The following is a 23,538-nucleotide window of genomic DNA, read 5'->3' on the forward strand; positions in this document are numbered from 1 at the left end:
TATATGTATAGGCTTTCAATAATTACCACACAATGTGTAAACTGTAATATATCACAATAACAAGACAAAAATTAATTATGTTTCCTTAATATTCAAGTTTCATATCTTTTTCATAATTTACTATCATTTCTGAAATATCTATAATAGAACACATTTATTATATACAGAAAGGGAATTCCCCTCTATTATACAGGCAATATAATATATTGAAATATATTATATATGCTTTTGATAAGTTTTAACATTGTATCCAATAATAATGTCAGCACGCCAGATGTCAGCACTAGTGCAAATCCAAAATTTCCTCAAAGAAGTAGATTATCTATATATTAAGGACTTTATGAATCCGAAGGTAAAGTTGAGTTGCGCAGGAGCGTTGCGCAGTCAATGAAGCAGAGTCCACTGGCGAAAGTAGTGGGGCTGCCCAGGAGAAAGATGGCCGCTACCAGCGAGGAACCGAGTGTTATGGAGCCTTCTCAGACGAATTCCGGGCAAAGTCAGCCCGTTGATCCACTAAAGATGCTTTATCCGATGGTAAACGAAGAGGAAACACCGCTGCCACGTTCATGGAGCCCCAAGGACAAGTACAATTACATCGGCCTCTCCCAAAACAATCTTCGTGTTCACTACAAAGGTACGTTTCTCATTTCGATCCTCTATATCTCTCAACGACTTTTCATTTTGCCACCCAGAGAATTCTCGCGGACGATTTTTAACATTGCCCGAAACGAAGGATCGAGGAACGATCCCGGCCAATAGGATTCGAATTCTTGCTTGATACGGACGAATCGTTTGACGGAGCTGTAATATCGATTGAAAATGGCAGGGCTCCGTTTCGCGTGTGTCAGCGACCTAAACAAAGGAATCAGCTGATCGGTCATGGTCTCTATTCGACTTTCTCTCGATCGCTCGGTTATTATTTCTCTATCGTGTGCAAACATTTATTTCAAATAGCAAGTGGATCGAAATCCCTTATGATTAAAGTGTCGGGGTTCTGGCGATGATTTTTCCGGATATTCATGAGAAAAATGAATCTGCGTAGAGAAGGCGCAATGGCAATGACAGCTGCGATGTTTGAACAGTTACTTTTCTCTCTCCTGCTCGCCTACAGCTTCCACGTATTTACCCTCTCTCGCGCACTCGCTCGCGAGCTCTTCTTCGCTCCTGCTCCCCCCCCCCCTGGTCTCTCGTCGTCAATCAGTTTCGAAGTGGACGAATTTTTTCACTATTTTCTACCATTGGTATTTATTCGTATTTATTATGTATATATAGATGTTGAATAAATCCATGAAAATTTCGATGAACGACAAGAATCGTGTTATTGTTATTGTTGTTATATCCTGATTTCCAAATTAAGGTCGAGGCTGTCTAAATATTAGTTATTCTGTGTTTGAAAAAAATAGCGTTAAAAAGTTGTTTTTAGCCACAAGGATGTTTTTCTCTTTAAGTAAGAAAAGAATCTAGGAATTGTGTTATACTTCCATTTAATTAATATTGAATGATTATTTGTTTCAGCGATTATTGATAATGCTAGGAGGTAATACTTTTAGATTCATAAAATGAATACATATTACTGTATATCGAAAGGTATGAAGGATAGATCAATTGCAGAAGACATATCGGTTAATAAATAAACTGTCAGTAAAATGTTTTATGGTTTCATCGACTACATTAACAAATTAACGTAAATGTTTTGCATTTGTGATTTTGGATTTGGAAATTTTCTGCAGCAAACACCATAAATTAAAATATATTATTTGCATTTTTAGAATTGCACTTTAATAACAAATTGAAACAATTTGTTCAGTTGTTATTCACGCTTGATCTTTTTTAACTATTTATTTTCTTATTTAATATTTTTGTCCTGTTTTTCAATTTTATATTCGTTCTTTGTATGTAGATTATAAAGTGGCTTTTAAATCCTTTGTGAACAAGTACAGACATACTCAAAGAAGATTAAAATATAACAACCTTAATTCTTTTCTATTTCTGTTTGTCACAGAGATTGTCCATCAAGATTATACTAAATCTTTATTTAATGAGCTATTGTATTGTTATAATTAAAGTAGAAATGATTAAGGCTATGAACTTTAATTACTTATAATTTATACGATCATTCAAAGTACTGTTAACAGCTGAATAAATGTATTTAACTTGTATGTAATTTGGTATGTCGTTAATATGAGAAAGTAATGCTACAACAACATCAGTAATTATATGTTTCTTTAACATCAGAATATTAATTATTTCAAATAAGTAATCATTCGTACAGTAAGTCTTTGCAACTATGAGGAAATAGCATTGTAACATATCCTATTCCATAAGGGAAATAAAAGCAGTATAATGAATTCTTAACAGTGTATGTTATTTTGTTACTATCGGCCATAGAACTTTATTCTTCCACAATTTCCATTCTTAAATAATAATATTTAAATCATTTGATAGAAAAAATATCTTCTTTATCTTATTATTTAGGATTTCAAATATTTTATGATCAATGTTCAAATATTTAAGATTAAATATTATGATAATTAAGCTAAATTAATTTACTAAAAACTAGTTTCATTTCTAATTTATCTAATTTATATATTTTTCTAAATATCTAATTTTTTCATGTAACATTAGTCTTATTTAATCATTTATTCAGCAATTGTTTGATCATAATCGATAAAAATTTTAAGAACTATATATTTAATAAATTGCATAGAAACAGTTTCCAAAACAGTTTACTTCGATGAAAATTAAAAAAATATAAAAACATGCAATTTATACTTTATCCATCCTTCTTATTTTTTCATTCTATCAATCTGTGTTACTGTTTCTTTCCCCCGCTTTCACTATCTTAAATTGTCTTTGCATTGTAATTAATTTTTATGTTTTTTTATACTGTTTCTTTATATTTATCGTTCAAATTTTTGCTCAATGTTAAAAATAATACTTCATACAAAACTGATTGCAAGTTATTAGCAAAAGTAAGACAGACATAGAATTGTTTAAACGTACGTCGAATAAATCAATAAGACAATTTAAACACGGGAAATTGAACTTTATACTTCTCTGTTACAATTAAATCTAATTGCAAACTTATTTTATATTTTATTATGAGAGCAAAAAATCCGTGCTCCTCGATTTAATTCGTTAATCTTTTTGTTGACACAATTAGCATTTCCTATGAGGGAACTAGTAACTCCGGATATAGCTATATACGAAATTGAACAAATTGACAATAACATGGAATGAAATTATCACGAGATAATAGCACCCTCGTAACTATTTCATTAACGAAATCCAAGCATCAAAACATCAAATAATGACCATCGAATTAAATCGTTGCAATATTCTTGTTAATAAGGCCATTTGGATATCGTCAAATTTAATTGACCGTGGCTGCACGTGCGCACGTCTGTGTTAGTGCGCTCTCTCGTCCGTAAGCGTGCTAATCCAAACTCATTAATTACGAGCCTCTTCGTTTTTCATTAACATCAAACATTCCAAGGGAAAAAGTACAGTATTCGTTGAACAGTAGTTTAGAAAATAAATACTTGTTAGCCGTTACGATGTTCAGTAATAAATATTGAGAAAATACTCTGCAGTTTAAGCGTTTATCGGAATATATCGTATTTCCCTTGTTTACTTTTCTAACTTTTTAACATGTTCTTTTCGTCTCATTTTCTTCTTTTAATATCCGTTTTAATAATTTCACTCGTAATTCTTATTTTTCCTCTTCCAATAGCAAATCATAACTTACACCCTTGTGAATAAACGTAATTACTAATTATACTGTTACGGTAATATCCTTATTATATAATTATAATATTTTCATTCGCTATATATTGTTTCTATTATTAGGCTATTCAAAATTACTATTAAATTGTTAACCCAACAATTTCATTCGAGATATTCGAATAGCCGCAAGTAGCTTCGCAACATTCACAAACGTACGCATTATCGATTGAGTAAATCAGTGTGTACCTTTGTTTATTATTCGCGAGTGACAGACCATGCGTTCCGTAAATTAATTTGTTACATCGATGTTTACATAATTAACGTCCGATTATTTTGACGGAAAATGATGCGTTACAGCCAATCGTTCTACCATAGAAAGTTTTGTTAGACGCGTTAATAATTCCTTTGTACTTAATTATATGTGAAATGGGTGACCGTAGGTTACTAGGTCGACAAACTGCATCGCTACATTGCAAGTGCATCCAAGATTAGCGATTAGATCGCGACGGCCGATCACTTCTCTTCTGTTCTCGAATTTCGTACCCTCGTACCCTGATGTTCGCTGATTTAGCTCACTTCCTATATAAGTTCACTTCCTCGGCCGAGCCGAACTTACATTCAAAAGAGAGACGAAAGGAATCGATTATTTTGTTATTTCTGAGAATAAATATCATTTTTACAAGATAACTTATTATTTTAGGTAATTATTATATTATCTTACTAAGGTATTCCCTATATACCGTTATTATATATAATTAGAAGATTATATTTATTTCAAAAAGACGTTATTTCATTTACTACAATTTTCTCTATATAAAATAATTAACATGATGTCATTAAGATATATGTTTTATTAGAAAAGTAATGAATTTAAAATTAATATTCAATATTTATACACTATATACACTATACGTATTTTATGCACTTTATCGTGCACAATAATTTGTATCTGTTAAATATATATTTAAAATTCAATATAATTTCCGATTTCTTATTAAATTCGTTATTTCAAGTTTTACCGTGTCCTCCATTTTACTTCTCTAACCTATTTTTCCACCTAAAATTCTTAATAAAATTCCTTCTACTGTAAGAAGCAATTAAAACATGAAATCAATAAACAATATCATACATATACACCGTTTTAGGTTATGGAAAAACTCACAAGGATGCCGCAAGTGTACGTACAACGCACTGCATACCAGCTGCTTGTGGTCTTTATTATTTCGAGGTGAAAATCGTTAGTAAAGGCAGAGATGGTTACATGGGAATCGGCTTGTCTGCCCATGGAGTGAACGTGAATAGGTTGCCAGGTTGGGACAAACACTCCTACGGGTATCATGGTGACGATGGGCACAGTTTCTGTTCTTCTGGAACAGGACAACCTTACGGGCCCACCTTCACCACAGGAGATGTGATCGGATGTGGTGTAAATCTTGTTGATAACACTGCCTTCTACACGAAGAATGGACACCATCTTGGTATCGCCTTCACCGATCTTCCGGTTAGTAGTGCATAAAAATCGAAGGGCTCGTAACAAAGTAAACCTTCATCCGCGTTTGTCTTCCTCCAGATCAGCCGAAGCTAATATTTTTCATTAAGAATAAAACGATTTATTACACGACTTGTTAAATAACGATTCGTTAATCGTCGTTCGTTGTATATTTTACAGCCAAATTTATATCCAACGGTGGGCCTTCAAACTCCAGGAGAGGTAGTCGATGCAAACTTCGGACAAGAACCATTTGTATTTGACATCGATGACATGCTTAACGAACTCCGCGTCAAAACAAGATTGCAAATTATAAACTACCCCACACCAGATCACGGACAGGGTCAATGGCAAGCGGTCCTCCACAAGTGAGTCGCATCTCTTTATTTTCTTGCTCTCCTTACTCTCCTTACCGTCGTAAATATTATTACAAAATGATCGAGGTACAAGTTTCGGCCGTTTCACGAAAGAAACGGGGATCGACGATTGTTCGCAAAATTCAGCTAATTATTTGACGAGTTGACCAGTACTTTCACGAATATGCAAACTAACTTCCATTGTTCTCCAAATTGGTCGAAACTGAACTCACAGCGCGTGATTGAAAATTTAATAAATTTAATAATCGCATGCACGGTGCATCTTGTGTAATTTTCTACTACGTCAGTTTAATGTCGAATGACCTTGTAGACATATACTTTATATTCTATGTGCATAATAATGTGTACACGTTAAAAGTACGTAGACTTGGCGCGTACGTCGAGGATCTACAATAAAATGTTTGTTTAAATGTATTACGAACATGTAGTAATTCGTGACACAAAAAGCACCGTTACAGAAAATTTATGCACTAAGCTCTAGAAGATTTTGTTTACTTCTTTCTCAGAATGGTGTCAACATATTTGGTCCATCATGGTTACTGTGCCACTGCCGAAGCCTTTGCCAATAGTACTGGTCAGGGATTCGAAGAAGATCTTAATTCCATTAAAAATAGACAAAGTAAGAAGTTAATACCGTTTTTTTTCTTTTTTTTTTTCTTTTTCTTTCTTTCTTTCTTTCTTCGTTTCTCCCCTTATAGGAGGAATATAACAAGATGATATGCATCGTTTCAGAAATTTTAAAGCTGGTATTAGCGGGCAGAATGGGAGAAGCAATAGAATTAACCAGTCGGCTGTATCCGGGTCTCCTCGAACGGGATCCGAATCTTCTTTTCGCCCTAAAATGTCGGCAGTTCGTTGAAATGGTGAACGGCAGTGACTCGGAAATCACACAGAATTCCAATATCAATCAAACTAGTGTTATACAGTCTACGAAGGCTTACACAAAATCCTCAACAAATGGCAATGTCGAGGAGATGAATATGAACAATGCCATGAATGGTTCGACCGAACAACAGCTTGTTAATGGACAAATTGAAAACGATGTAGATATGGAAGAGAATGTTATAAACGGCATGAAAAGTAATACCGAAAATGGCTATCAAAATGGTGATTTGAATACCAACGGGTATAAGTGTCAGAACGGGGAAGACGTCGATATGGGTGAGATGTTATTGTGTTGCTTCTTATTCTCTTAATCGTGTTACGTTCGTCGAAGTCGTTCTTAGGGCAAAGACAAGAAATTTAAAGTGAAAAAATACAATGGAACTGTATTATTAAAAATTTGTATTTATTAAATTATTCAATTTATATATCAATCGCTTAAGAAAAAATATTGCAGTCCAGTTACATCTATCACATCAAATATTTACGAATTTGTGAAATATTTAAAAGCAAATAAATTTTTTTTTTGTTCCCAGAGAACAATAGCGTTAATCAAATTCAGCAACAACAACAACAGAACGGTAATTGCAATATGGAAAATACATCGAATAAGAATTATAAGAAACAGCTTTGTGGCGGGGATAAACAGGCAATCGAAAAGATGTTAGAATTCGGAAGACAGTTATATTCCCAATCGATACATTTGCGACAACAACACGGAAAAAACGAAAGCAATAAAAAGATGCTTCAAGATGCGTTCAGTCTTTTAGCCTATGCAAATCCATGGAACTCGCCGGTTGGTTGGCAACTCGATCCCCAACAGAGGGAAACCGTCTGTGCGAGACTCAATTCTGCCATACTTGGTAAGAAAATTACAATCTTTAACTATTGCACAAAGTGCTTGTTAAATGGCCTATGTTTAATTAGAATGATTATCTAGTAATATATTCAAATTTAACGATAAAACAGCATTTCTAATATAAAGTATAATTTTTTTTTTTTTTTTTTTAATTACGGTAAAAACTAATATTTTTAATCTGTGCGTATTCACGGTATCTCGTGTATAATTAATCAATAGCAACATCGTTTGAGTCAACGTAGTCGAATTTTATTTTCGATTTAGTCTTTGATTCTAACGTATCTTATGACGTACCTTAGTTTCACGTATTTTATTCGGATTTACAACGAGAATTTAATGCCGATCGTCTGATACTTCTAGAGTCGAGTAACTTGCCACGACGGCCGCCGTTGGAAGTGGCCGCGTCTCACGCGAGAGAATTGGTACGGCTAATGTCACACGCTGGTCTGGGGGCATGCGGCTTCGCGGTCGTAGACAATATCATTCAATATTGACGGTGCCTACCCCTGCTGCCACGTCTGCTTCTTCTGCCGGCTCGAGTTTGGTTAGTAACTCTCTTACACGTAAATTACGCATCGATTAGAAGAAGCTGGGGATAGTTGATACACGTTACTATCGCACACATCATAGAAATCGCCCTGTAACATAACCGCGATTTATAGTCGTAGTTCTGTATCAACGAGGAGAAAGAGAAAGGGAGAGATGGATTGTCCTACGTTGTACGTTTCTAAATTAAGCCACTACCTTTGTGATAAGAAGAGGATTATACATCGTGGCCCGTTCAAACGATCACGATTTTATTGATTTTGTTCACTTTTGCTGATAATAAAATGTCCGTTCTCTATGGATTGAATAAAGCATTTTGATTTTTGTTCACTGCTCCGCCATTCGAGAAATCGGCTCTTTTCATTTGTTCTCGTTCTTTGTTCTCCCAATGGAACTGTAATTCCCTATTTTTTCTTGCAATGAATCGCTTTTGCTGTAATTTAGATTCTGCAGTTAAAACAACGATGAATCATCGACGTTGTTCTCTGTTGGATGAATTTATGCGAATGAGAGAGCATGTTTCGCCTCTTGGATTTTTGTAAAAGAATTTCTGGACGACAATAACGAAGTTATATTTACGTTGTTGTAATTGAGATATTGTTATTATTGAGTATGCAGAAAGCTAGTCGCAATTGTAAATGGTGCAATTTCTATCGAGGGTGATGCTTCTTCGAGATTCGTCAAGTCGATATGTATCAATTATCCCTGGACTTTCGACAGGAATGTTTCCGCATTTTTGTACATTTTTACTTCCGATGTAGATAGCGACTCGTTTAACCATTCACATAATTTATGATCATTTACACGTGTATCTTGTAAAGAGAACGGGATAGTGTATGGCTCTTTAGTTGACATCATTTTTGTAAACTAGCTTTAACATCATTTTCATGTAACTGGTACATATACATATATTTGACTTTATATATTTTTCTAAAATTATAGGAGGTTTTAAAATACAACAACGTCTCATTGAATCACTCTTTAACACCCATACAGGAATCGTTTTGTTTTCTCATGCGTTAAGAAAGACGAAATTATACATATATATTTTCTCTTGTTTTTCCCCACTTGGTTTTATAAATGGTGCTGTAATTAGAGATTAAGATAATACAGGTATTGTGAATTCGAATTCTTTGTATCTCTGTTTCTGCGGTAATAATGGAATACATATAATTCTGTGAGGTTAAGAGACTTTACGAATTTGTTTCTTGATGTAATTGTACCAACAAGTGTTCTTATTGCGAGAAACTATTTTCAAATTGTAGAAAAAGAAAGTTATTGCAATATTCAATATTAACGAACGGATTCTAGTGTTATGTTTGCGCATATTTTCGAAACTATACGTTTTTAACAGCTTTCCTGATCTTTCATTGTGGTCAAGCTGAAATGTTAATTAAGTATACATGGAAAAAGTTATATGAATATTTTTCAAAAATTTTATTTTATATTATATTATATTATATTATATCATATTATATCATATTATATCATATTATATTATATTATATTATATTATATTATATTATATTATATATTATTGTATCATTTTTTATTTTAATTTTCACAATACTCATTGTATAAAAAATAGCTTGAAATATACATTAGCGATTTAGTTTTAAGTTCAATTAATTTTTTAATGTTTTAGCAGCCATTTATTTATCGGTATTATGACTTTTTCGAACATATATGAGAACTTATGGTATGTAAAGTAAATAGATAAACGCACCTCGACAAATTCATTTTATAAAAATTAATAATTAATTAAAGTAATATACGATGCTCGTTGGAGAAGATTTAAAAAGAAATCTGATTTTGCTTTTTTATTATGTCAGGATTTGTGGTAATCCTGAAAATGATATAGTAATTTCTGTAGAAGAAGAACATGTACTGTGTAACAGTATACGTTATTGTACACCTACGCCATCGATTAAATTTACTTTGATCAAGCTTTAATTAGAGACAAAAATGCGACAATGAAAATACTATTGTAAATATATCGTTGTAAATTGTTTCGACCAGAAGCTATACAAAATTTTGTACAATTTTATAATGTGAAACTCGACACGTGTGAGATATAATTAAAATCCATGAATTTCATTTTTGGTGCGCAATATTTAAATCGCGTTGAATCAAATGCGCTCATGCGCATCTGCCAAAAACATAAGTATTAATAAAACGAAAACTTTTTTAACGAAGCCTATATATTTTAAATATTCAGTCATACAAATTTCGAAAGATTTTGTATGTATAATCATCAGTGGACTCAATTTTTCGAATAATTAATTTTTTGTATAATAAAATATATCTAGAAGCAAAAGAGAAGTTGAACAATTGTTATCGTTAATTATATAATACAAATATTTCTAAATTGCGTGAATTTTTTTTTTTTTTTTTTTTTCATTACGATGATCATGAATATATATAGAAAAATTAAATGTTATAAAGTATATCAAGTACCTATATGAATGTATGTATGTATGAAGATGAGAATTTTTAAGGATGAATGAAAGCTTTAAACTATTATTAATATAACGATAATATTTTATTGTCAATATTTATATTAATCATAAAGATTTTTAAAAATATTTTTCATAAAATTCACTTTCGCCTTCATAAACATCTCCTGTGCTTGTGCCACGATTTATACGCAAAATTCTGGAAGCCGATTATAAAAAAGTCAGTCATCTGTTTGATCGTTTCATTTATATAGAAAGTACATTGTTAAACAGTTACTATTAACTCATCCGTTAAAGAATAATTTAAAAAGTAACTATTTTTTATATTTTGCATATTTTTGCATATTATATACATTCTGTGCATTTTTGCTCCTTTAAATTTGCTATAAGCACATAAAAATCTACAGTCTAGTTATGACTTGCTAATCAATCTCTGAAATCATAAAATTCCTTACATCTCTAAATCAATAAGTCACATTATAAGAAAACAGGCACAAAAGTCCAAAAGATAGTCAGTCATGTTGAAAGAATCGAATGTAATTGGAAATTGTGTCGGAAACGTGTGCTGATACAGCGATCCTGTTTGTTCTAGGATATGGAGACGGAACGTGGAGCAGATAATATTCTTGCAGCAACAACTTCGCGACATCGCGTGCCTCTTCAGCTAGAGTCCGACAGTTGGCTCTCTGGCTCGATCTCACACAGCTACAACTGACACACAATCGTCTAACATAATGTACACGCTCTCGAGACCCACCAAAAGTAAACAACGTTACGGCAACGTGGATGAGAACGAAGATGATTGCTAAATGATCATTATTCGAAGAACAATGAACATCGATTGAAGTTTTCCAGAGTCCAAACAAGAAAACTGATTTAACGAAGTGAAGCACGAAGAAGAAGAAGAAAAAGAAGAAGGGAAACGATCTTAACGATCACGAACGGACGTGTAGAGAGGAAATAGTTAGGATTAACAGTCAAACTTAAGGCAAACGAAGTTCCGAGGACGTAGATGGCGCTGGCGATGTAAGAAACATAAGGAAACATAAATAGGATATTGAGGCTGGAAATGAGATCGTTTTCACTATAATAAAGTGATTTTGGACGTGAAAGAGATTGATGATCGAAGACGGTGAACAAGCTTGAGGCGGAGGATGACGTATAAACACCTGCCAAGACGACCCTTTTCTCGTTTCCTCTTTCTAGCCCTGTAACTTACCATCATCTCGAGATTGTTCCCTCGTTCCCATAATAGATCGAGTCGTTTTCCGCAATGGGACGTGCTTTCGTATTTTCGTGTAATTTATCATCAACAGACGATGAATAACTCTCTTCAGGTGGGTTTCTAACATCATTCGTCCGACCTTCCTTTCAATTAACATTTTCCTCTAAGTTTCTTATTTAACCTCACATTCGTTGCTTCTACTCTACGTGATAAAATTTCAATTGATATTTCACGAAATTTGCAGCTCATTCTCTGCTGTTTCGATCTCGTCAATTATAAATGTTTGGTTAAAAGTAGCGACTGAAATTTTCGTTCCATTCAATGTTCAGAATTATTGTAGCACTTTTAAACGAATTATATTTTATTCAATTTTTTAGTGCACTGCCTCGTTGTATATTCTGTTGACATTTTTTACGTTTGCTTCTTTTTGCGATTAAAATCTTTGACACATGATTCGTCGCATGATAGCTGACAACCAGTCAGCATCACCTTTTTATTGAGAAAATGAACGAGAAAAGAGTCTCGTCGATACAACTACGATTAATTAATCCCTCGTCGATTATTTTGATAGCCTTTCTAATCGTATGGTCAACGAGTCGATTTTTGTATCAATTGTTAGCTCTTAGTGAAACAAAAAAAGAAGGAAAACATAGAACTCAAAAGGATAATATATAAATAAAACGGGATATTCTCCTCTTATAATTATCGTAAATTAAGGTTAGAAGTAACGTGAGAATCGCGTTCTCTGTTCGACGATCGTTCTGTTTCCATCTGATTTCCACAGCAAACGAAGGAATTAACGATAAAGCAATAATCCTTGACTTTTAACTATTTTCTTTCCCCTATTTTTTGGTATTCGTTTCTCTCTCTTCCCTTTTTTTCCTTTTTTTTTTTTTTTTTTTTTTCTTATTTTGTAGGTCGTCTTGTAAATTTTTACTATTGTCTAATGTTAGAAAATCGATTTAACGATCGTTAAGTATCTTCGTTTCAATTTTATTCGCCCTAGGTTCGACTGAATAAACGAAAGAAAACGAACAAGACAAAAAAACATAAATCGTGTATTAGTGATATGTAATTAAGGAATACATTGTGTGATTACGAGAGAAAATTTGTAAAAAAGGAAACCAAAGAAAACAATAGAAAAAAAAAAAAAAAAAAGAATGATAAAGAGTGTGTCGAACTTGAGCGACGAAATCAACTAAAAAAACAAATGGAGAATTATACGAACCTGAATGATTGTAAGTGGTCGAAGATATTATTGGAGTTATATAGTGAAAATTAATAAAAGTTATATAATTAAACAGAACGTTGTAAAATATGCGGTGTTTTATATTTCTATCTTTCTCTCTCTAATGATTCATTTGTTTGAAATATTTCTTTCTGTAAATTTTAATTAACCACTTATAAATGTTTCGAAAGAAATGTGAAAGTTTCGATTAGACACAACCTGTGGTTTTAAATTAAGCGGGTGGAAAATTGAAAATTTTTATACTTAGCATTAACGTTGAAGTTTAGTAAATTAAAATGGCGATCCTCTCGATTGTATAAGTTTCATTAAATCAATTAGTAAATTGATTAGTATAATCAGAGAAATGAAATTTTATATTAAATATTGTATAGAATTTGTTAGTTCGAATTTTTCTAACCAAACTAATCGTCTCGTCGAAATTAGAATTTCTTTATAGATGCGGAAGGAGATAAAGAAACAATTAAAAAGATAACTATTATGCGAATGTAAAGAAGATTTTCGGCCATGGAACGAGGGAACGATTGTAACAGTTTATAACAAAAAATTAATAGGAGGCGAAGTAAGAAGGTTGCGACGAAAACTGAATAGACAACTGTATAAGTAACAACAATAATAATGACGATGATGAAGTTGCAAAAGAATTACTCAATTAATTAAAAAACAAAAAGAGGGAGCATACATACATATATATATATATATGTATATACTTGTGTATTTATATGTATGTATGAAACAATCTTGTATTCTACGATAAGTAATTGTTTTTTATATGCGACATAGTATATTATATTATATAATACGCGATACGTATATATACATGTGTATGTATTCGTACATGCAAAAGGTATATAAACATGTATATGTGTGTAAATGAAACAAAAAGAAGAAAAAAAAAACGAAAGAATTAATATCGTATGAACTAATAGTGTACGTGTGAGATTTCAATGAAAAAATGTTTATTAATTCATTTTGTATGTGTGTGTATATGTATAGGGCACACATACATATCTCTGTATGTATCTCTGTATTCGTGTCGTTCTAGATACATATACGCAAGCATAGCAACCGTTTGAAGTTCGAATTCATAAGGACGAGTGGACTCGAGTGCGTGCGAAAGAGAGACTGAGATTAGTTAAAACAAATAAGAGAGAAAGAACGAATGCTTTGATTACGTATGACCGATGGAAGAGGAGAAAAATACAATTTGACGACTTTTAGTGTTAAACGTTTTCTGTACTATAGGTAGAGAGCCATGAGTATCTTGCGAATAATACAGTATGATTTGGAGACATTGTTCGTTGAATTCTGTTTCTGTCATTCACTGCAACAAAAACCCTGCAAACTTTTTCTCTACGTTCACTTTTCTTAAAGAGGATTGCAAGAGGCATTTTTTACATTTTTTTTTTTTTTTTTTTGTAAGTAATGTACAAGTTATGAAATTCGTTGATTATATTAATTTATATAAGAAGTGATTTTATTATTTAATTTTTTTACAATAGCATGTTTTATTAATGATTAGTCAATGTTGGTAGGGTTTTCTTTATTTTGTTAAGAATAAATTATTGACGTTAACGTCATCTTGATTCAGTTTCACGCCCTTTAGGAATTTTAAGGTATCTGTCACATGTTCCTGTAACATTAAGTCTAAGAGACAGAGAGAGAGAGAAAGTGAGTATAATTTGTACTTTTGCCTTTTGGTATTTGGTAAAATTTGTTTATTGGTAGACTAAAGAGATGTATGGAATGGTATTTTCAATATTTAATTTTTGTCTAAATAGGTTTATTAGCATCGTCTTTGATTTCTTAATTTTTTCCATTGTTACATAATTAAATAATTTATTTTATGTGTTTAAAATTACCGATAATCTCTATATTATCCATAATTGATATTATCGGTTTTGTTAAGTTACCACATGTTGATCATCTTCTTTTAACTTTACCAACATATATACAAAAATGAAAGCATGTAAATTGCATTTAAAAAGTTGAATTCATTACAATAAATGTCGTCCAATAGATGTATACATTCAATAATACATAATACAGTTATACTTGTAAATTATATGCAAAAGTGCATAACATCTAAAGAATTCCTAAAACCGGAAATATGAATTGCTCGTTAAATTTATTTTGTTACGACCAAATGTTTCATGAAATACGCAAACAACAAAATGGTACAATCAACGCTTTTAAATGTGGAAATGCTAATAAGTTAGCAAAAAGCTAATAGGTCGTGTCAGAAGGTTAACAGTCATCATATTTTCGTCTTCTGGATACCAAGGATCTTTTTGACGATTGTCGAACGTTCATCATTAATTCTTTTTCAACATAGTCATATTTACTATTGAAACTTTATTCTTGGTTCTTACCGTTTGAGGTTCAAAATCTTTGCCATTGTGTAAGTAATATGTATGTGTGTGCGCGCGCGTGTGTGTGTATATATATATATGAAAGGGATGGTATTAAAACGTTTCAAGTAATAACTGATCAGTTACTTTAACATACAAGAGATAATTTGAAATTTTTACGTATTAATTAATTAAATGGAAGGGGTAAAATGTTGAATCATATGATATTTGGGAAGAATTTTATTTATAAACATATTTTATCAACACCAACAATAATAATTTCCTTTAAATGCAATTTAAACATAATTATATTATAATATAGCTATATTTCCGTTTCATTCGTGCTGCAGCGTCTAGTAATGATAGTAAGTAAGTAGTACGGTTATTAATAGCAACGACACGAACTAAAGTAGAATACTATCGATGTTTATTGTAGATTGATTTTGACCATTTTTTAATTTTATTCATTATAATGATAATGAATTCACGCTATTTCCGTATTTATTATATATATCCCATATTTAAAATCTAACCGTATCTTGCAATCTAGCAATTCGCTTAAATTCGGAATTTTAAAGTATCTATGTATTTATTAATCAATGCTTAATTTTCAAATATTTCTATTTTAAAATTCAATAATACGAGTTCCGAAACATTATCTCGTTGATCTTCTATCGACTACACCTATAAACAAACATACAATTAAATAACGAATTTTTGTGCAAATTTATAGTTTTATAAACGTAAATAGAGAAATAGTATCTATGTGGTCGTAGAAATTTGCTTTATCTATTAAAAATGACGGATACGTTACTTTGGATATTATACGTATATCTTAAATTTCGCATAATCGCATAAAAATCCACTTACAACGATAATTTGCGAATTTGCCAAATGCGACGCATAAAAATTGAAACGTCAAAAAGTCCCTTCTATAGTGGTAGGGAATCGTGGTAGGGAAAATTTCAAACGCTCGACCGCGTTTTCGATCCCGCGGGGCATCAGTCGATTCTCGCCTCGAATCTCGATAAAAATCCCGCGCATGCGCGTTGTGTGATTTCTCCTCGCCATCCCATAGGCACGGGTGGTGGGGCCAGTCGGTGGATCGATCGACGTCCCGTCGAACCTCGCGGCCGTAAGCGCCGCTGCGCCTCTGGGCGGGGCGAGAGGGCGCTTCAGTCGTGTACTGGAGCCCACCAGGGTCGCGTCCAGCACCTCGAACGCTTCGGAGTTGCTCGCCCGCTCGGGTCTCTCTCTTTTCTCTCCATCAACCTTTCGAAAAAGAAAAAAGACACTCCTCGTGTCTTTAGGGGCTGTGTTCTGAACTAAACTTCGAAATAGACGCGTGATCCTTCGACGCATATATAAAAAGCGAGCGAGAAAGAGAGAAAGAGAGAGCCAAACGTGAGAGCTTAGTTAATATAGTGTTCTATCTCCGATTCGAGATATCCTTTCTTCGCTCGTATATACCCTGTAGTAGTAGTTCGAAACTCGAGGATCGTACTATTCCTGTTAGTACTATAGTTCCAGCGACGCGGATCAACCAGTGATCGTTCCAACGCGGCGCGGCTTGTATCGTCCTCGAAGACACGAGATCGTATCCGTACCAGGATATTTCTGTTTCCTTCGAATCGCTCGATTAATTCGCGGATTCTATATAGTTGTTCGTGCTCGATCGTTCTCGTCGGTTTGAACGTTTTATTACGTTCGACTGTTTCGGTTCTTCGAACGGAGCCGGTCGTATCGATTCGAGAGGTGATACGGGCGTACATAGATAGAGATACACGCATAGTGAGACAAGTGAGATATACATTGAAGAGGTGCGTAAAAAGGGTTTCGGAAGTATCCACGGGGGAAAGGTGTCTATGTACGCGGCCGGAGACACGGAGAGCTACCCTGGTACCTAGCGGACGACGCGGGGTGGCTTCACCAGTGAGTCTCAGCTTTACGCCCTTCTTTTCGCGAGCTGATTCACCGTCACGCTTGCTTTCGACGCTTTACAATAGCATTTCGAGGTCTGTTCGCGAAAAGCGATATTTTATTGTTAATCTTGATCTCTCAGAAACCAAATTGGTCGATTTCGTTCTTTTTGTGGATTGTTTCGTTTTATCGCACAGATACGGGATTAATCGTCAATTCATAAGAATAAGTGAATTACAGTCACCATTTCAAGTGACCATTTTTATTTGAAAGAAGCGTACACACTATTTACATGAATATAGGTACGGGATTAATAGTCAGTTTTTAAGAATAACTGAATCGTAGACACACGTAAGAACATCTTTATGTATTATACAGAGGGCATCTTTTGTTTAACATCAAGTAGTGACATATTTATTTCCTAATGTGCAAAAAAAAAAATGAAACGCTATTTTGTTATGGAATACATTGACTTTGTAGAGAAATTTTGTAACACTTTGTTTTAATGAAAATGGTCTTTATATAGGGTTTACATAGAATATTGTGGGTGACTAATAGTGACTATACTTCCATAAGTTGGTTTATTACAAGAAAGTGACACGTATGATATTCCAAATGATAATGAATTTTTGGAAATGTATCATTTTTGTATATTCTCTAATTTATGGAGTTGATCAGTTTGGCGTCCGAACGACTCGCTTAGTATCAGAGTTGAAGCAAAGAAATCGGAATGAAAGCTTGAAATCACTACGTGTTCCATGGAATCTGGTAGTTAGGGATGCTACATTTTTTGCTAGAGAAGCTTTTAGAAAAATATCTATCGATATAAAGAACATTTCGACTGATTTTGAATTAATAACGAAATTACCTGAAAATTTGATATGCGATGACTGAGAGAATGATTTCAGGCTTTCGACCGGTAGTGTATATATGAAATAATATATAGGGTGTCCGATAACGTGCAGTACTAGTGAATACAGGGTGTGATAAACTTTAACAAATTGTTTCAATCTAATTAACCAATTATTAAACAAATTTACAAAATGCACATAACATTAAATTTAATATTTAGATAACTGCGATTTTCTAGAATAATCGTGAATTTCTTTTTTAATTCGAAAGTTGACATAGGTTATAGATAGGTTATGGTTCGATATGTTTCTATATTGGGACACGATTTTATACAAAACGGTGTTGCGAAGCGATATATCGATATTATGATTTGACTATTACGCCTCGTTCGGTAAATATAATTGACGTTGCATAGATGTTACGCGTTGATCTGTTTCTGAATAGGATACGATTTTATTACGAAACGATGTATCCAAGTGCTGGAACGTATCGATACCGTGATTTGATTATCGTGTCGAATGGGACAGTATTTCTCAATTTTCGATGTGCTGTTAAAGCGTAATTCAGCTTTTAAAGCGTAGAAAGCTTCCTTTCTATTTCCTTTTAAACAAGTAATGATTGTTTTAAGCTGAATCTCGTGGTTAGGGTTGAATGGTAAATCTTTAAAAATGGGTAGAACACACTGGAAATGAAAGATAATTGATAAAAATATGAACGTAAGTTTATATATTTAGGGCGTCTCCTGTTATTATTCACTGTCCATTATTTCCAAGCGAAACCAATTTTTCACGAACTAAAAGATAAAATATTATTTTCAATATGAAGTAAAGATTCGAGTAGTGTTCATAAATGTTTTATGGCTCTTGTGTTATCTACTGTTCTTCAAAATATATAAGCGGTATACAAGATGTTTTAATAAATGAAAGGAATAACAGAAATTTTACTATATTTCATCACAAAATTTTCTTTTCTCTATAAAAGTGTAATATTTTTTACAAAAATATTAATTTCAATATATTATATAGGTATGTTTGTCTTATAACAGGTATAAAGTGTCGAGCGAAACTCGAATTCTTTTCTTTCTTATTTTACGTAAGTTTATACCTTCCGCCTCAAAATATAAAACGTTTTATTTTTCCTTAGAAACAAATAACAGCGTGCATATTAAAAATATCTTATGGAATACGTGTTTATATATATATAAGGTGTTCCTGAAATGTCGAGTACCTTTCTTTTCTATTTGTTGCAAAGTTTTGTTTTCTGCGCAGCGAGGAACTTTTTTCCTTGAAAAGAAATAACAACGTAGCATAGCTGCTTATATCTTACGTAGGCTATTTCAACAAAATTGCAAACTTTCTTCTTATTTTATCTTATCTGTTTCGCGAAAATAAATAAACGTGAATTTTTTGGAAGTAGAACATACTCTGCATTTTTCTTAAAATCTCCAAAGAAAAAAATTGACTTACTTTATCGATTGGAAATTGGAAATGCACGAAGTGCATCATGACGACCGTATGTGAATGTATCTGATGAAAGCCATCCAAAGTTGTTAACACTAAACGATAAATTTCTTAGAATAATTAAAATAAAGCAAATTTCACGAACCAACAAATTTTAAATATCGCGTATGGCATTGGATAACATTGTGAACAAATAAAAGCGCGCAAATGTCACATGATATTTTGTAAAAAATAATCGGTATGGTATAGCATATTTCGATTGGGCAAATCTCCAGGGCAAAATATAGAAAATTTGTGCAATAACGAACATGTTAAGAGTAACGGGGAAGACGTTAATCCTGTAATTCGCTAAAAATCTCAATATCAGTGCGGCATATAGAGCGTCTGAAAAGGAAAGCCGCATTTGGATCGAACATTTTTTTCGCTTTCGTTCACAACGGAGAAGTAGTTCTTCCTTGAAAACGAAATCCTTGAGTTGAAATTCTGGAAAGCATGCGCCACAAAGGTTAGAGACTGAGAAAGCGGTTTGGGAGGCAGGGGGAGAAAAAACTAGAGAAGGATGGTGAAACGCGACATTACCGATGTTACAACGTTTAAACGTTTGCCTTCGAGCCGAGGCCTCGTCCCCTTTTCGAAACTTCCGAAAAGATGCTTTTATGTGACGGATCGTCAGACGAAAGACGTGTTTTCTTTGATGGCTCGAAAGAAAATATCGCCGGCAGCGCCAACTACGAACCGAAAGACGTCCACGATTTATTATTGATACTGTGATTCTGAATGAGTTACGCCTCGATTACGCGCCCCACCACCCCTCTTCGACACGAGAATCGAATCTCTTTTTTCCTTTTGTTTCGATACATACGGTTAGGTTACGTTCTTTTCTTTCACATTTCCACTAGTTTTGTTTATAGATCATTAAATTATGAGGATAGTGAAAGAATATTGTTAGTAATCTTGGTCTATACAATTACTAGCTTTTTTAAATCCTCGAATTGTAAGAATAGTGGAAGAGTATTATTAATAATGTTAGGTTATATAATGTAGGTTAGGTTATATATATATATATATAATATAATTACTAATATAACAATATAGAAAATGGAATGGAATTTAAGACAAGTAAAAAGAGCAACAAGTTAAAATTGACAAATGGAGATTTCTTTATTTAAAAGAACGCATTAGTGAGAACGTCGAGCGATTGAAGAATCTCACTTCGAGTCAAAAACAGCAGATGTCTCGCGTATGTATTAAAAACTCTGCCAACACCAACAAGTGGTAAGAAATATTCGAGTTTTAACTCTTTTTGTATATAAAAAGATATGGATTTTTTAGAGTACGGTTGAAAAGATGGATTGATATCTTCTATAATACACGACAGGTCGTTTTATTTTTATTTCATTGCATGGCAGTGCAATACGTGTGGTACTATACTTCGTTATAACGATACATATGTTAATTGCATGAAATTTTCCATCGTATTAAAAACAATGAAATTTAGTATAAATAATACAACAGTGTCGAACGATTCTAATTTACTTATTTATAATAGTAAATTAGCGTTGTTTGGTCTTCCAACGATAAACCACCATGTGCTGTAGAATAATAATCAGAAGACGTTATATCGAAAATAAACATATTTTCAACAACGCGTGACACGTATGTATGTACCGTTGAATAATTAATTATATCGCGTTACAGGTTAATCGCATATTTTTACGATTACGCGTCAAATATTTGAACTTTATCGAATAGCGATAATCGGGCAAAATTGGCCGAAAAATGGGTGCATTCTTACGCGTGGATACGTGTTGCCGTTCTAACGTCGCTAATTGCAAACGACGTTATCAACCTAAAGTTCGTTTGCATGCTCGATAACTTTTCAGCGCGATGAGTAATTTGTTTGTTGCGTTGGTAAATCCGACGGTGCGTTTTAAAGGCTGCCTATTTCAATTTTTCTAAATATGCACATCGTAATCATAATTTCTTTTACTAAATTTCCTATACTATTTCTATGTTTCTTCGTAAAATTATTCGAAATTATCGTAGCCGATACGAATTTATAATATATTCGTTTTGAAATGTATCTTAATTTTGCAGAAAAGTAATATCTTTCAAACTAACGAAATTTATTTACCAAGCAAACACTGCTATGTCATAGTCGCGGTAAAATACATCCAATAAACTAAAAATACAAGTAATATCATTAATATCGAGTTATTATTCGCGATTAATTATTATCGAACGTTAAACTTTATTCCATAGAAAATTATACCTACTGTAACCTTGTATCGTACAACTGGGCGGTTGAATTTCACTCTTTATACCATATGGATATATCATCACCTCCGTATCTCCGGGACTAAACCGAAGTAACGGCCGTAGTGACGATTGCGGTTCGTTTTCTGCAATGAGATATCACGGTTCTTCGAACTTCAAAGTCTGCAAGTAGGCTCTCGACTCCGAAAGCTCGCAGCCAGATAGTAAATGCCTTATCGTTAAACGCGTGAAACACGTTCCCTGACCGGCCAGAAATAATCGTTCGAATAGCTTGATTAACCCCTTGCCTTACATATAACAGAGCTGTCCAAGCTTTACTTACCGGCGAGCAAACGTTGCACCCTCCTACTCTTCTATATCATCTTCTGTTTTAAGGCCGAGATAGAAGAAGAGGCGATAGTATACCCCATAGTACGACGGTGTCCCAGGCAAGGCGATACAGTAAAAGTGTAAAGATGACAATATCTTTAACTCGTTCGCTAGATACTGAAATATATAAACTGAATATAGTTACTTCTATTTCGTATTCATCTTTATTAGAAAGGTCTGTACTTTAGCTACTTCGTTGCGTTTAAAGTACGTTGGTAGAACAAAATAAGTAAAGGAATATATTAATTTTATTTAAATATTTCGTTGGATTAATTTTTAATCAACTCGTAGCAAAAGAAATTTCAAATTCTTCGTATAATTGATAAGTCTAATTGATAAGAAAATACAATTTCGTCGAATAGTCATACTTTACCGAGATTGAATTTGTCGCTTTTTCCCCAGGTCTTTTGCCAATTTTCATGGGATAGCAGTTTGAACATAGTCAGCGAAGCCCTTTAATTACGATTCGTTTTGAAATTCGTTTCGTTATTTAATCAAATTAGTCGGAGGTGAATCAACAAATTTTATCTGAAAATTATTCGTGAAAAGTGTCCGCTTGTCTGACTGTTTTATGCTTTCGTAGAACAGGAAACAGAGATCGCTCTTTTATACTTGAGAAACGGCTCTGTGAAATAATAATTCGTGAATTTTCTATAGAAATTATTTATACCATAAATTATGAAATATATAATTGAATTGTAATTGATAATAAATAAAATTGAAAGTAATAAAGTAGGTATATATGTTCATTTAATTTGTGCAACACAATTTTCATCCAATAAACTGGAGTCAATTTTGAAATCTCCATTCAGATATTATCTTTTAGAAAAGATAAATATAAGGTTGTGTGAAAGGTGATTATGAAATGAAATGCTAAGTTAGGTATAAAATAGAATTTATGTCTTAAGATTTAAATAAAAATTCTTGGAGGGAAAAAAGATCCGTTGCAAGAAGGAGCCGGTTCTATATTCCTTAAAATAAACCTATAATGACATTCCGAGGCATAAAGGATTCACGATAAGATGGAAGTTAAGGTAGTGACCCGAAATCTATGTATGACCTGGCGTGTATAGGTTAGATGCAGCGAAACGATTCGATCGATTTCCAGGGTACATTAGCTTCCATTATCCTGTTAATATTTCAGCGAGAAAAACCGCAAATTGAACCTGTTCTTCTTTTCCTTACATCGTTGTTTACCTATTTCGTCGAGTTATCATTTCGTCCGAATCGGAACGACTTAACGGTAAAAAGAAACAAATTTTAAGGTTACCTAACTGTAGTATGTGCATGTACTAATAACGTATTAATTAAGAAGAATACTTATCGTTATTACAGTGTGTAATATTTTATATATTATGTAACATGTAACACGTAACATTACTTTTTCGCGAACATACGAATCTTACTTTCGGTTCACTACGTTTGCAAACTTATGGTACGAGGTAGGTAAATAGGAAAATGACATACGGTTGTGCAAATTTGTAGCGGATAACTGCATACAAA

General features: G+C 33.1%; 3 protein-coding genes across 7 annotated transcripts in view; 2 read left to right on the top strand and 1 right to left on the bottom strand.

The window, feature by feature from the left end:
• Positions 1-383: 383 nt before the first annotated feature.
• LOC132914429 (ran-binding protein 9) lies at positions 384-14,112 on the top strand. 4 transcript variants are annotated; one of them, XR_009659587.1, is made up of 9 exons: positions 384-634; positions 4,872-5,227; positions 5,396-5,583; positions 6,099-6,211; positions 6,325-6,753; positions 7,011-7,337; positions 7,694-7,877; positions 8,822-8,992; positions 10,928-14,112. XR_009659587.1 is itself a non-coding variant. In XM_060973542.1 (7 exons), the coding sequence occupies exons 1-7, from the start codon at positions 388-390 to the stop codon at positions 7,825-7,827; spliced, it is 1,794 nt and encodes a 597-aa protein (XP_060829525.1). In that variant the 5' UTR covers positions 384-387; the 3' UTR covers positions 7,828-8,034. The 4 variants fall into 4 exon arrangements, 1 of the variants encoding a protein (XP_060829525.1); XR_009659585.1 differs by lacking the exon at positions 8,822-8,992; XR_009659586.1 differs by lacking the exon at positions 10,928-14,112 and having other exon boundaries at positions 8,822-10,464.
• The window catches only part of LOC132914437 (vacuolar fusion protein CCZ1 homolog), a 43,917-nt gene continuing 32,293 nt past the window's right edge, over positions 11,915-23,538 (bottom strand). Inside the window, exon 10 of the mRNA XM_060973565.1 lies at positions 11,915-12,305. Coding sequence (XP_060829548.1) covers positions 12,217-12,305 — 89 coding nt within the window. The 3' untranslated portion in view covers positions 11,915-12,216. The remainder of the gene's footprint in view (positions 12,306-23,538) is intronic.
• The window catches only part of LOC132914438 (guanine nucleotide-binding protein G(o) subunit alpha), a 30,049-nt gene continuing 22,756 nt past the window's right edge, over positions 16,246-23,538 (top strand). The window contains exon 1 of one of the 2 annotated variants that reach the window (XM_060973567.1): positions 16,246-17,172. The gene's annotated coding sequence lies outside the window, so the exon portion shown is untranslated. The remainder of the gene's footprint in view (positions 17,173-23,538) is intronic. The other variant, XM_060973568.1, reaches the window with a different exon arrangement.

This window comes from Bombus pascuorum, chromosome 15 (assembly GCF_905332965.1).
Source record: "Bombus pascuorum chromosome 15, iyBomPasc1.1, whole genome shotgun sequence".
Lineage (NCBI taxonomy): Eukaryota > Metazoa > Arthropoda > Insecta > Hymenoptera > Apidae > Bombus > Bombus pascuorum.

Coding starts and splice junctions, on each gene's coding strand:
- LOC132914429 (XM_060973542.1), top strand. CDS start 388: ATGAAGCAGAGTCCACTGGCGAAAGTAGTGGGGCTGCCCAGGAGAAAG. Junction 635..4,871: donor TCTTCGTGTTCACTACAAAG/GTACGTTTCTCA, acceptor ACACCGTTTTAG/GTTATGGAAAAACTCACAAG. Junction 6,212..6,324: donor TTCCATTAAAAATAGACAAA/GTAAGAAGTTAA, acceptor GCATCGTTTCAG/AAATTTTAAAGCTGGTATTA.